At 34.2% G+C, this 14,493-nt stretch overlaps 1 protein-coding gene across 1 annotated transcript in view; it reads left to right on the top strand.

Annotated features, from left to right (window-relative positions):
* The window catches only part of ZPBP (zona pellucida binding protein), a 128,577-nt gene that overhangs the window by 48,984 nt on the left and 65,100 nt on the right, over window positions 1-14,493 (top strand). The window contains exon 6 of the mRNA XM_018047531.1: window positions 11,493-11,569. Coding sequence (XP_017903020.1) covers window positions 11,493-11,569 — 77 coding nt within the window. The remainder of the gene's footprint in view (window positions 1-11,492; window positions 11,570-14,493) is intronic.

The raw sequence follows: 14,493 nt of genomic DNA, 5'->3' as shown, positions 1-14,493 counted from the left end.
TCATATGGTAGTTCTTTTTTTTTTTTAATTTTGAAGAACTTCCTTACTATTTTCCTTAGTAATTATACCAATTTATATTCCCACTAATGTTGTACAAGAATTCCCTTTTCTCCACATCCTTGCCAACACTTGTCTCTTAGATAATAATCATTCTAACAGGTGTGGGTAATCTATCATGGTTTTGACTTTCATTTCCCTGATAATTTGTGATTTTGAGCACCTTTTCACTTACCTGTTGGCCATTTGAATCCCTTTTTAGAAAAACTGTCTGTTCAGGTCGTTTTCAGTTTTTAATTGGGTTATTATTAATTTTTTTTTTTTTTTGCTTTTGAAATGTGTGAGTTTCTTATATATTTTGAATTTTCTTGTCTTACCAAACTTATGGGATTATCAGATGTTTTATACAATTCTCTAGGTTGTTTTTTCAGTTTGTTGATTGTTTCCTTTGGTGTGAAGAATCTTTTTTCAGTTGTATGTAGTCTCATTTGTGTATTTTTTTTTCATTGCTTGTGATTTGTTGTCATATTCATAAAGTCATTTCTAACACCACTGTTGAGGAACTCTTCCCCTGTGTTTTCTCCTAGGAGTTTTATGGTTTAGGTTTACACTTAAGTCTTTAATCCTTTTAAAGCTTATTGTGAGTGGTATAAGATAGGAGTATAGTTTCATTCTTTACATTTGAATATCCAATTTTTCCAATATTGTTTATTGTGCAGAGTACCTGTTCTCTGCTAAGTATTCTTGACTTTCTTGTCAAATATTAGTTGACCTTACATGCATAGGTTTATTTCCTGAACCTTCAGTTCTATTCCATAGGACTGTGTGTCCGTTTTTATGCCAGTACCATATTGTTTTGACAACTACACCTTTGTAGTATAATTTGGAATTAGAAGTGTGATACTTCCAGCTTCGTTATTTCTTAGGCCTGCATTAGTTATTTGGGTTGTTTTGTGATCCTGTACAAATTTCAGGATATTTTTCTGTTTCTGTTAAAAGATACATTGGAATTTTGGGAGAGATTACATTGAATCCATAGATTGGTTTGAATTGTATTGCTATTTTAATAATCTTAATTCTATTCGATTTATGAACATGAGATAGCCTTACTTATTTGTGTCTTCTTCAGTTTCCTTCATCATTGTCTTATAGTTTTCATTGCATGGATCTTTGCCTCCTTGTTTAAATTTAATTCTACATATTTTTTATGGTGTTGTAAATAGGATGGTTTTATTTCTTTTCAGATAATTTTTTATTAAATAGAAATTATACCAATTTTGGATATTAATTTTACATCCTGAAATGTATCCGAATTCTTTTTTAATTTTATTTCTACCAGTTTATTGATACCAACCCATCTCCTCCCACCCTCCTCATGCGTGTGTGCTCAGTCAGGTAGCCCCATGGACTGCAGCCCACTAGGCTCCTCTGGCCATGGCCTTTGCCAGGCAAGAATACTGGAGTGGGTTGCCATACTGGGTTGCCATTTTCTTCTCCCCAAATTCTCTTAATAAGTGTAACAGTTTTTGGTGCAGTCTTTAGTCATATGCAGACAAAGACAGTTTCACTTTTGTCTTGCTTAACTAGCTAGGACTTCAGTTATCATAGGGATAATGACAGTGGGCATCCTTTTCTTGTTCCTGTTCTTGATTTTAGAAGAAAATCTTTCAACCTTTCATATTGAGCATGATCTTAGCTGTGGACTTGCTATATATTGGTTATTATGTTGAGGTATATTCATTCTGTATCCAATTTTGAGATGTTTTATTTTGAATAGATGTTGGATTTTGTCAAATACATTCTTGGATATATTGAGATGACCATATGGTTTTAATTTTTTCATGCTGTTAATGTAATAAATCACATTTATTTACAAATGTTGAAACTTCCTTGCCTCTCAGAGATGAATTGCACTTGCTCATGTTGTTTGAAGCTTTTAACCTGCTATTCACTTTGGCTTGGTGCTATTTTGTTGAGAATTTTTCTATCTATATTCATTGTGAATATTGGTCTGTAGGTTTTTTTTTTTTTTTTCCTGTTTGTGTTCTTATCTGGATTTGATATCAGGCCTTGTAAAACCATTTGAGCATGTGACCTCCTCTTCAGTTTTTGGAAGTTTGAGAAAGATTAACATTAGTTCTTCAAATATTTAATGCAATTCCCCAGTGAAGCCACCTGGTTCTGGAGTTTTGGGGTGGAGGGGTGTTTGGTTACTGATTCTGTCTCTAATTACTATTGATCTGTTGAAAATTTTCTATTTCTTTATGATTCAGTCTTGGTAGGTTTCAGTTTCTGGGAATTTATCAGTTTCTTCTAAGCTGTTCAATTCTAGGTAACTACTGCTGCTGCTGCTGTTGCTACGCTGCTTCAGTCATGTCTAACTCTGTGTGACCCCATAGATGGCAGCCCACAAGGCCCTGCCATCCCTGGGATTCTCCAGGCAAGAATACTGGAGTGGGTTGCCATTTCCTCCTCCAAAGCATAGAAGTGAAAAGTGAAAGTGAAGTTGCTCAGTTGTGTCTGACTCTTAGCGACCCCATGGACTGCAGCCTACCAGGCTCCTCTGCCCATGGGATTTGCCAGGCAAGAGTACTGGAGTGGGTTGCCATTGCCTTCTCCAAGGTAACTACTAGTACTTACTAGTAGGTAACTAGTAGGTAACTACTACTGTGAGTAGTAACTAAGTAACTACTACTCACAGTTGTCTCTTCGACTCCTGTATATTTGTATGGTATCAGAGTAATGTCTTCTCTTTAATTTATAATTTCACTTATTTGGGTCCTTCTTTATTTCTTATTCTAGCTAAACATTGTCAGTTTTGCTTATCTTTTTAAAAACTAAGTTTTGGTTTTGTTAATCATTTCTATTTTTCTATCTCTATTTCATTTATTTCTGCTGTAATCTGTCATCTCCTTTCTTCTGCTAATGTTGGCATTAGTGCAATTTTCTTTATTTTTTTATTCTTTGAGGTTTAATATTAGGTTTTTTATTTGAGTTCATTTTGCTTGATGTGTATTCGATTTGTTTCTTTCAAAGAATTTTGAAGTTTGCTGTCTACCTTTAGGGTTCAGATTCATTTTGAGTGAATTTTTGTATATGCTGTGAAATATAGGTCCAACCTGATACTTTGAAATGTGGATGTACAGTTGTCCCAGTACCAATTTTGGAGAGACTTTTTTTCTCATTAAATTGTCATGGTACCCTTGTTGAAAGTTATTTAGCCACAGATATGTGGGTTTATTTCTGTTTCATTGTATGCCTGTCCTTGTGCCAATAACATTTTGATAGAAGCTGTGCTGTGGTAATATTTGAGATTGGAAGTGGCAGTCCTTACATTTTGTCCTTCCTTTTCAGCATTGTTTTGGCTATTTGAAGTCAGTTGCAGTTTCATGTTTTTTCACACTTGCTTTTCCATTCCTGCCAAACAAAGTCATTGGGTCGAGAGAGGGATTTTGCTAGGCATTGTGGTAGATATTGAATCTATAGATGTCTTTGACCAGTATTACCTGCATAACAATATTGTATTTGAGTCCATGAGCACATGATATCTTTATATTTGTTTAGGACTTTGTTTTAGTCTATTGGGCTGCTGTAACAAATACCATAAACCGGGTAGCTTATAAACAATGGAAATTTGTTTTTCACATTTCTGGAAGCTGTAATTCTGAGGTCACAGTGCCACCATGTTTGGCAGGAACCCTCTTGAGAGTTACAGATTTTCATTATGTCCTCACATATCAGAAGGTCTAATGATTTCATTGCAGCTCTATTCTTGTGACTTAAGGACCTCCTACAAACTCTGTCTCCTAATATCATCATAATGTACATTAGGATTTCAATATGTGAATGGGAGAGGATATAACATACTTAGACTATAGCAGACTTCTAATTTCTGTCAGCAGTGCTTAACTGTTCAATGTATAAGTCCTGCACCTTTTGATAAAGTTATTACTATGTATGTTTATTGTTTTGAAGCTATTTAAGTACAATAATTTTATTTTTTCCATTGTTCATTACTAGTGTATAGAAATTTGTTGTTTTTTTTCTTTATGAATTTTGTATCTTGGTTTAATTAATTAATCATGTCCCACCACTCAAGCTATTGGGTCCATGGTGTTCTTTATTGGAAGATCATCAGTTACTGATTTGATCTCTTTGTTATATGCCTATTCGTATTTTGTCTCTTCTTGGGTCAGTTTAGATAATTTATATTTTCATCTGTTTCATCTAGATTATGTCTTAATGATTTTTGGCATACAAATGTACATAATATTCTTACAATCCTTCTTATTTATGAAAGGTAGATAATAATGTCTTCTACTTTCATTTCTTATTTTTATTTGTCTAGGTGTTTGTCAATTTTGTTGATCTTTTCAAAGAACCAATTTTCATTTTCTTTTATTTTTTTCTATTCTTTATTTTATTTAAATCTCATCTTCTCTGTTTTCCTTCGGGCTTCCCTGGTGGCTCAGAGATTAAAGCATCTGCCTGCTATGTCTTCATTTATTTTCTTTGCTCATTTCTTATTTTTAGTTTTATTCATTTCTGTTCAAGGTTTTATATTTTCCTTCTTCTGTTTTCTCCTATTGAAGTTGTCCTTTTTAATTTTCCTAAAAGTAGAAGCTTTAAGTATTGATTTTCTTTTTCTTCTTTTCTAATTTTTTAATTTGGCACTAAGTTTTTCTCTAAATACTGCTTTTACTGAATCCTGAAAATTTTGGTAAGTGGTATTTTTGCTTTCATTTACTATAAAATATTTTCAGATTTCTCTTGAGACTTCTTTACTTGTGTGTAACATACTAGTCTGTTATTTAATGTCCATGTGTTTTGGGACATTCCAGGTATCTTTCTGTTACAGATTTCTAGTTTAATTCATTGTAGTCTGAGAGCATACATTGTATAATTTCTATTTTTAAAAAAATCTTTAAAGTATTTTTAAAGGCCCAGAATGTGGTATGCCATGGTGAATGCTCCATGTGAGCTTAAGAAGGATTTTTATAGTTGGATGAGATATTCTGTAATTATCAGTTGGGTCCAGTTGATTGATTGTGCTCTTCAGGTCAACTGTGTCCTTACTGATTTTTTTGCTTTTTAGAGTTGTCAGTTACTGATACGTGTTGATGTTTCAATGTATATTTGTGGGTTGTTCTTTGTCCTTATAGTTCTATCAATTTTTGTCTCATGAATATAAACAATGTGTTTTAGGCTCGTATACATTAAAGCCTGTTATGGCTTCTTGGAAAATTGACTCCTTTACCGTTATATAATGACCTTATTTTTCTGTAATAATTTTTATATCCCTGATATCTCTTTTGTCAAAAGTAAATATTGCTGTTCCAGCTTTCTTTTGATTTGTGTTTGCATGATATATTTTTCTACACCTCTTTACTTTTAGTCTTATCAGTGTCTGTGTATAAAGCAGGTCTTTTGTAGACAAGATATAATTAGGTCTTTAAAAAATTCGTTCTGACATTCTGTCTTTTAATTGGTGATTTTAAACCATTGACTTTAAGGAGTTGGATTAACATTTACCACATTCATTACTATTCTGTATTTGTTAACCACTTGTTTCTTTTTTGTCTTCTTTTTCTGCCATTTCTGGTTTTGATCAAGCATTTATATGATTCCATTTGTTTCTCTTAGCATATCAGTTATAACTTATTTTTACTCTAGGTGGTTGCCCTATAGTTTGCAGTAGACTTTTACAACTAATACAAGTCTGCTTTCGAATAATGCTCTACCATTTCATGGATAATACAATCACTGTTAAGGCTTCCCTCATAGCTCAGTTGAGTCTTCCCTGGTGGCTCATATGATAAAGCGTCTGCCTGCAATGTGGGAGACCCAGGTTCGATCCCTGGGTTGGGAAGATCTCCTGGAGAAGGAAACGGCAATCCACTCCAGTACTCTTGCCTGGAGAATCCCATGGGCGGAGGAGCCTGGTAGGCTACAGTCCGTGGGGTCGCAAAGAGTCGGACACAACTGAGCGACTTCACTTTCACTTTCACAGCTCAGTTGGTAAAGAATCTGCCTGCAGTGCAGGAGACCTGGGTTCAATTTCTGGGTCAGGAAGATCCCCTGGAGAAGGAAATGGAAACCCACTTCAGTATTCTAGCCTGAAGAATCCCATGGAGAGAGGAGCCTGGCAGACTGCAGTCTGTGGGGTTGTAAGAGTCGGACATGACTTAGTGACTAAACCACCACCACAATCACTTTACAATAGAATTGCAAAGTTTGTCCTCTCTTCCCCTGTAAAAATGTAGAAATTCATTGTACTCATCCATAAATTTTAGTCAGTTAGTACATTGTTCATGTTATTATTTTGAACAAGCCATTGTCAAATAAGAAAAATATTAATATTACCTTCTTTTATTCCTTCTCTTATGCTCTTCCTATATTTTATCTATTTTTAAAAAATATTTATTTTAGTTATTTACTATTATTATTGGCTGCATTGGGTCTTCTTTGCTGTGCACAGGCTTTCTCTAGCTGTGGAGAATAGGGGCTACTTTTCATTGCAGTGCAGGGGCTTTTCATTGTGGCAGTTCCACATGTTGCGGAGCACAGGCTGTCGATGCCTGGGCTTCTGTAGTTGTGGCATGCAGCCTCAGTGGTTGTGGTGCATGGGCTTAGTTGCTCCAAGGCATGAGAAATGTTTTCAGAGCAGGGATTGAACCCATGCTCCCTGTGTTGGAAGCACGGAGTCTTAACCACTGTACTTCCAGGGAAGATCTGAGTTTTAGGTACATATTATTTTTCTTCTTTATGAAGAACGTCTTTTAATGTTTCTTGCAAGGCTGGGTTTCTAGTGACAGATTCTCTCAATTTTTGTTTTTCTGAGAAAGTCTTTGTTTTTAACTTCAGTATTAAAGAATAATTTCATGGAATTTAGTATTTTAGTTTGCTGGCATTTTTTTTTCCCTTTCAATACTGTGTTAAAAATTCACACTACTCTCTTCTTGTTTGCATGGTTTCCAAAGAGAAGTCTGATATAATTCTTTTATTTTTATTTTTTTTCTATTTTCTTATTGTGGTAAAATACATATAACATAAAACTAATCTTAACCATTTCAGTTATACAGTTAAGTTGTACTAAATTCATTCATGCCTATTTGTTTTCATTATTCGTCTCCAAAACACTTTCATCTTGGAAAGCTGATATTCTCTTTTTGTTAAACAATAAGCTGCTAATATCACTGCATCCCCTAGCACCTACCATTCTACTTTCTTATCTATGTGATTTTAACTAAATTCTCATGTAAGTGGAATTGTACAGTAGTTTTCTTTTTGTTCTGGCTAATTTCACTTAGCAACAGGTCCTCAAATTTCATCCATGTTGTAACGTATGGCAGGATTTCTTTCCTTTCTGAGATCTAATAATAGTTTATTCTGTATAACACATACATTTTGCTTCTCCATGGATGCACCAGTGGCCACTTGGGTTGTTTTCACAGTTTACTGTTGTGGCTAATGCTGCTTATGGGTGTATACGTATCTCTTTGAGACCCCACATTCAGTTCTTTTTTTGGGTATATACTCAGTGGTATATTTCCTAGGTCATAATAATAATTTTTTTATTGAGGAACTGCTGCACTGTTATCTGCAGTAGCTACAGCATTTTACATTCCCACTAACAGTGTATAAGAGTTCCAGTTCACCACATCTTCACCAGCTTGTTATTTTCTTTTATTTTCATCGTAATCATCCTAATGGGTATGTGATAATGTCTCATTATAGTTTTGATTTGCATTCCCTAGTAATTGGTTTTGTTAAACATCTTTTTCTGAGCTTATGGGCCATTTGTACATCTTATTTGGGGAAATGTCTGTTCACGTTCATTGCCCATTTTTTTAAATCTGTTTGGTTTTTTGATATTGAGTTTTAGGAATTCTCCAAATATTCTGTATCTTTATGCCATAGCAGATATGCAATTTGTAAATATTTTCTCACATTCTGTAGGTTGCCTTTTGACAAATTATGTTTTGATATACATATTTTTTTTTCAAATTTTTGTCTATTTTTTCTTTTATTGCTTGTACCCTTGATAACATATCAAAGAAACCATTGCCAAGTCCAGTTAAGCTTTTGCCATAAGTTTTCTTCCAAGAACTTTGTAGTTTTAGCTCTTATATTTAGATGTTTGATCCATTTTGAGTTAATTTGTATATATGCTATTAGTTAAGGATCCAAAATCATTCTTTTGCATGTGGATATCCAGCACCAATTTCTCAGCACCAATTATTAAAAGACTGTCCTTTCCCCACTGAACAGTCTTGACACCTTGTCAAAAATCATTTGACCAATTATGTAAGAGCTTATTTCTGTGTTGTCTATTCCATTAGTATATATTTCTGTCTTTATGCAAATAACACACTGTTTTGGTTACTGCAGCTTTGTAATGAACTATGAAAACCAGGAATTATGATTTCTAGCTTTAGTCTTCTTCAGGAGTTTTGGCTATATGAAGTCCCCTGTGATTCCACATGAATTTTAAATTGGATTTTTCTGTTTCTGGAAAAAATATAGCTGGGATTTTGATATTGATTGCATTGAGTCTATAGATTTTGTCTGGTATTGACATTTTAGCAATATTATATTTTCCAATTATGAACATTGGATGCATTTGTATTTACTTATATCTTCTTTCACTTTTAATGATGCTTTGTAGTTTTCATGATATAAGTCTTTCATCCCCTTGGTTTAGTTAATTCCTAAGTATTTTATTTTATTCTTTCTGATGCTATAATACTGATTCCATTTGTAGTAACACCAAACAGGTATTCACTGTAGTGTATAGAAATTCAGCTGATTTGCATGTTGACTTTGCATTGTCCAACTTTGCTGAATTTATTTATTACTTCTTACAGTTTTATTTTTGGAAACTTTAAATGTCTACATATGAGATCATGTCATCTGTGAATAGAAATAATTTTCCTACCTCTCTTCCAATTTGGATACTTCTTATTTTGTTTTCCTGCCACAATACACTGGCTAGAACTTCATTACTGTCTTGAGATATAATGGCAAGTGGACGCCTTCTTGCTTGTTCCTCAACGTAGAGGTGAAGTTTTTAGTCTTTTGCTCATCAACATGATGTTTGCTATGGATTTTCATATATGGTTTTATTATGCTCTGTTATTTTCCTCCTATTCCTATATTTTTTAGCCTTTTTCTTCATGAAATTGTATTGATCTTTGTAAAATGCCTTTCCTGAGTCAAATGAGATGTTCCTATGGGTTTTTCCCCTTCACTCTTTGTGTGGTATATAACAATGATTAATTTTTTATGTTGACCCGTTCTTGAATTCTGGCAATAAATCCAGCTTACTCCTGGTATATAATCCTGTTAATAAGCACCTGAATTCGATTTCTTAGTCTTCTGTTGAGTTTTGCATCAGTGTTAATTAGGATTATGATCTTTGGTTTTCTGTTCTTAAAGTGTCTTTGTCTGGCTTTTATGTTCAGGTAATGCTGGCTTTTAAAGATGAGTTTAGAAGTGTTATCTCCTCTTCAACTTTTTAGAAATGTTTGAGAAGACTGGTATCAATTCTTCTGACTGTTAGAATCCGCCACTACAGTCATCCAATTTGGGGTTATTACTGTGTTATTAATAACCTCTATTTCCTCAGTTATCTTCTTTCTGACTCTTCTATCCATTATTATGAGATATTGAAGTCTCCAAATAATATTGTAGACGTGTGCATTTCTCTTTTGAATTCTGTTAATTTTTACTTCAAAAATTTTCATGGTCTGGTTTATATGTAAGTGTTTATAATTGTTACATATTCTTGCTATGTTAAACCTTTTATTAATACATAGTATCTTTATTTGTCTCTTATACCCTTTCTTGATTTTAAGTCTATTCTATCTCTCATGAGTATAGCAACCCTTAAGTGAGACATTATATAGTTGGATTATGTTTTTTTATTCTTTCTTAAATCTTTATCATTTGGTTTGAGAATTTAACCCATTTACTTTTAAATTGATTATTGATAATACAGGATTTACCTATGCCATTTTGTTACTTTCTTTTTGCTTTTGTTTTTCATTTCCTTCATTATAGTCTTTTTTGTCTAGTTCACTTTTTGTAGTTAAATATGAAATCTTTCTCATTTCTTTTTGAGTGTATTTTGTAGTTTTTTTCTTTTGTTGTTCTGTGGGAATTACATTTAACATTCATAATTTTATAACACTCTAGTATGAATTACACAAACTTAGCTTCTATACTATATGTGAAAAATCTCCCTTAAGAGCTCTATTCCCACTCTTTTCAGTTGTTGATGACATAGAATTTCTATTTTATAAACTGTGTGCCCCTAAATATAAATTAATAATTATTTTAAATGAATTAGTTTCTCAAATTATATAAAACAAAAGTTGGAGTTACAAACAGAAGTTACAATAATACTAGCTTTTAGACTATTATTTTGTTTAGTATATTAGACTCTTAAATAATATATATAAAATCGCTCTTACAGTCCAGTCTAAATCCAATAATAGTAGCGTTTATCCCTGTCCATGTATTTACCTTTGTCAAGGTCTTTATTTCTCTTCACATAGCTACGATCTAGTGTTTTTTCATTTCATCTTAGGACTTTCCTGAGTGGTTCTTGCTGGCAAGTCTAGTGGTCACAAACTCCCTCAGCTCGTCTTATTTAAGAAAGTTTTAGTTTCTCTCTCACTCTTGAAGGGCAGTTTTGTAGGCTATAGAATTCTTTCCTTGCTCTTTCTTTTCTTGTATTTATCACCCTATAACACAAAATGTTTCTCTAATGATTATTGCTTATTGTTTGTATGTATCATTGTTTATTCTAATTTTATGGATTAGAATGTAATTTCCAAAATTCAGGGAGTTTGTAGATTTTGATCACTTATATATTTGAGGCTCCTAGACTAACTTTTAGTAAGTAATAGACTCTTGATAACTACATGATGAATAAATAGGTACACGAATGCACTCATTTATGAACATGTTCGTTTTAGTCACCATGGCTGCTACTGTAGTTCAGCTCCTTTCATTTTCTAGTATTATAATAATATATCTCTTTGTGGATATTAAGAATTGTATCAGTCAGATGATATACACAATATTATATGGGTAGAGTTAGTAGACTGTTGAATGAATAAATACATTTGTACATACATATATCTACATATATGGTGCAAAAGGTAAAATAAATACATGTGTACATTATATGGTACAAAAGATAAACTATTTCATTGTCAAAAATTGTATGAAATGAATTGCCAAATGCTATCAAATTAGTTGATTAATTCTTAAGTTTACTGCAATGCTGAGGTTTTCCTGACTTACATAAAACACATTATTAACTTAGATTTTTAGTTAAAAAGAGTGATTTAACATTTGGAAAATTGCTTTAGTTTTTAGTGGAATAGAAATATTAGATACCTGGCCTGTTTTATATTTCAAAAGCCAGTTAAAATATTGTAATATAGTACTTTAGAACCATAATAAAATATAATTTATTTTCTCAGTTTCATCTCTAGACACTGAAAAAGGACCCAAGCCATGTGCAGACCATAGCTGTGAATCTTCCAAAAGACTATCTAAGGTATGTTATATGAGGTGAGAAAAGAGAGAACATGCTCAGTGTGTAAGTAGGCGGCGTAGCTGTTTATAAAGCACATCACCACTACCCTCAAAACACACTCTTAGGGAATTCAACAATAAAAATGAAACTTCATCACATAACATCAAATAGTAAATAAGAATTTAGTAGAATTAATGTTTTTAAGAAATGCTTTGAAATTTAGCATTTTTAACTGATTATGTTAGGAAATTGGATTTTCCCATTTATATGGTCTTATTTGCTATTACAAATTAATTTATAACTAATAATCAGATAGAATTCTCTCCATGTCCCTATTATTCATCCTGAATAATAAATTTGATCTATACTATTTATTAACTGTGTTCATATTGCTCTGTACCCAGCATCTTGTATCTATGCTTAGGATGAAAATTACACTGTAATTCCCAGCACTAGTTTGGTTTAGTTTCTCTTTTACATTATACTTCACATATTATTTATGCTCAGTAAATTTATGGCAGATTTTCCTACTTCAAATTACTCTTCAATGATCCTGAAAGTGAAAGTGTTCCCCTCAGTCATGTTCCTCTCTTTGCAACCCTATGAACTGTAGCCTACCAGGCCCCACTGTCCATGGAATTCTCCAGGCAAGAATACTGGAGTGCATACCCATTCCCTTCTCTAGGAGACCTTCCCAACCCCAGGATTGAACCAAGGTCTCGGTACATTGCAGGCGGATTCTTTACCACTAGTGCCACCTGGGAATCACAATGACCCTGAACACTTTATTTAAAATAATATTTTAAAATATTTTGGATATAAAATAATTTACATTATGATGATTGTGACAGTTTCCTATGAAAATCATAGGTAATGCATATTTCATAGGTCAGTAGTTACAATGTTTACCCAGTGAAATTGACAGGAGAATGATTTCTTAAATTAGTACTCACTAAGACTCCTGAAGGGCTTCCCTGGTGGCTCAGATGGTAAAGAATCTACCTGCAATGCAAGAGACCTAGGTTCAGTCCCTGGGTCAGGAAAATCCCCTGGAGAAGGCAATGGCCACCCACTCCAGTATTCTTGTCTGGAAAATTCCATGGTCAGAGGAGCCTTGCAAGCTACAGTCCATGGGGTTGCAAAGAGTCAGACACAATTGAGCAACTAAGTAACTTAGCCTCCTAAAAGGCAGCTTCAGTTCAGTTCATTTCAGTTCACTCACTCACCCGTGTCCAACTCTTTGAGACCCCATGAACCGCAGCACACCAGGCCTCCTTGTCCATCACCAACTCCCGGAGTCCACCCAAACCCATGTCCATTGAGTCAGTGATGCCATCCAAAAATCTCATCCTCTGTCGTCCCGTTCTCCTCCTGACCTCAATCTTTCCCAGCATCAGGGTCTTTTCAAATGAGTTAGCTCTTCGCATGAGGTGGCCAAAGTATTGGAGTTTCAGCTTCAACATCAGTCCTTCCAATGAACACAGGACTGATGTCCTTTAGGATGGACTGGTTGGATCTCCTTGCAGTCCAAGGGACTCTAAGAGTCTTCTCCCACACCACAGTTCAAAAGCGTCAATTCTTCAGCACTCAGTTTTCTTTATAGTCCAACTCTCACATCCATACATGACCACTGGAAAAACCATAGCCTTGACTAGACGGATCTTTGTTGGCAGAGTAATGTCTCTGCTTTTTAATAGGCTGTCTGAGTTGGTCATAACTTTCCTTCTAAGGAGTAAGCGTCTTTTAATTTCATGGCTGCAGTCACCATCTGCAGTGATTTTGGAGCCCATAAAAATAAAGACTGACACTGTTTCCAGTGTTTCCCCATCTATTTCCCATGGAGTGATGGGACTGGATGCCATGATCTTAGTTTTCTGAATGCTGAGCTTCAAGGCAACTTTTTTGCTCTCTTCTTTCACTTTCATCAGGAGGCTTTTGAGTTCCTCTTCACTTTCTGCCATAAGGGTGGTGTCATCTGCATATCTGAGGTTATTGATATTTCTCCTGGCAATCTTGATTCCAGCTTGTGTTTCTTCCAGCCCAGCGTTTCTCATGATGTACTCTGCATAGAAGTTAAATAAGCAGGGTGACAATGTACAGCCTTGACGTACTCCCTTTCCTATTTGGAACCAGTCTGTTGTTCCATGTCCAGTTCTAACTGTTGCTTTGTGACCTGCGCACAGGTTTCTCAAGAGGCAGGTCAGGTGGTCTGGCATTCCCATCTCTTTCAGAATTTTCCACAGTTACTGTGATCCACATAGTCATAGTCAAGAAAGCAGAAATAAATGTTTTTCTGGAACTCTCTTGCTTTTTTGATGATCCAGTGGATGTTGGCAATTTGATCTCTGGTCCCCCTGCCTTTTCTAAAACCAGCTTGAACATCTGGAAGTTCACAGTTCACATATTGCTGAAGCCTGGCTTGGAGAATTTTAAGCATTATGTTACTAGTGTGTGAGATGAGTGCTGTTGCAGCCGCTGGGCTCGTGGTTGTCATTGCTAAGGCCAATATCAAACTTTTTTTCTCAGTATTTTCTTAGATATTTTAGTTTCATGCCTTACATTTAAATCTTTAGTATATTTGAATTTATTTTGTGAAAGGTGTAAGATAAAGATCTACTTTTGTTCTTCATCTGGAAAAATCATTTGCCCAGCACAATTTATTGAAGAGACTATTCTTATAACATTGTACATTCTTGACTCTCGCTCTGTGTAAGACCAGTTGACAATATATATGTGGGTTTATTTCTGAATAGTCTATTCTGTTTCATTGATCAGTATGTCTGTTTTTATGCCGGTATCATATTGTTTTGGTCAATATAGCTTTGTAAAGTAATTTGAAATCAGAACATGTGATGCTTTCAGCTTTATTTATCTTACTCAAAGTTGCTTTGACTCTTTGGTATATTTAGTAGTTCCAGATGAATTTATTTTTGGTGGTGGGGGGT

This window comes from Capra hircus, chromosome 4, assembly GCF_001704415.2.
Source record: "Capra hircus breed San Clemente chromosome 4, ASM170441v1, whole genome shotgun sequence".
Classification (NCBI taxonomy): Eukaryota; Metazoa; Chordata; class Mammalia; order Artiodactyla; family Bovidae; genus Capra; species Capra hircus.
The sequence above is the reverse complement of the archived record's forward strand: the minus strand, read 5'-3'. Positions and strand labels throughout refer to the sequence as shown.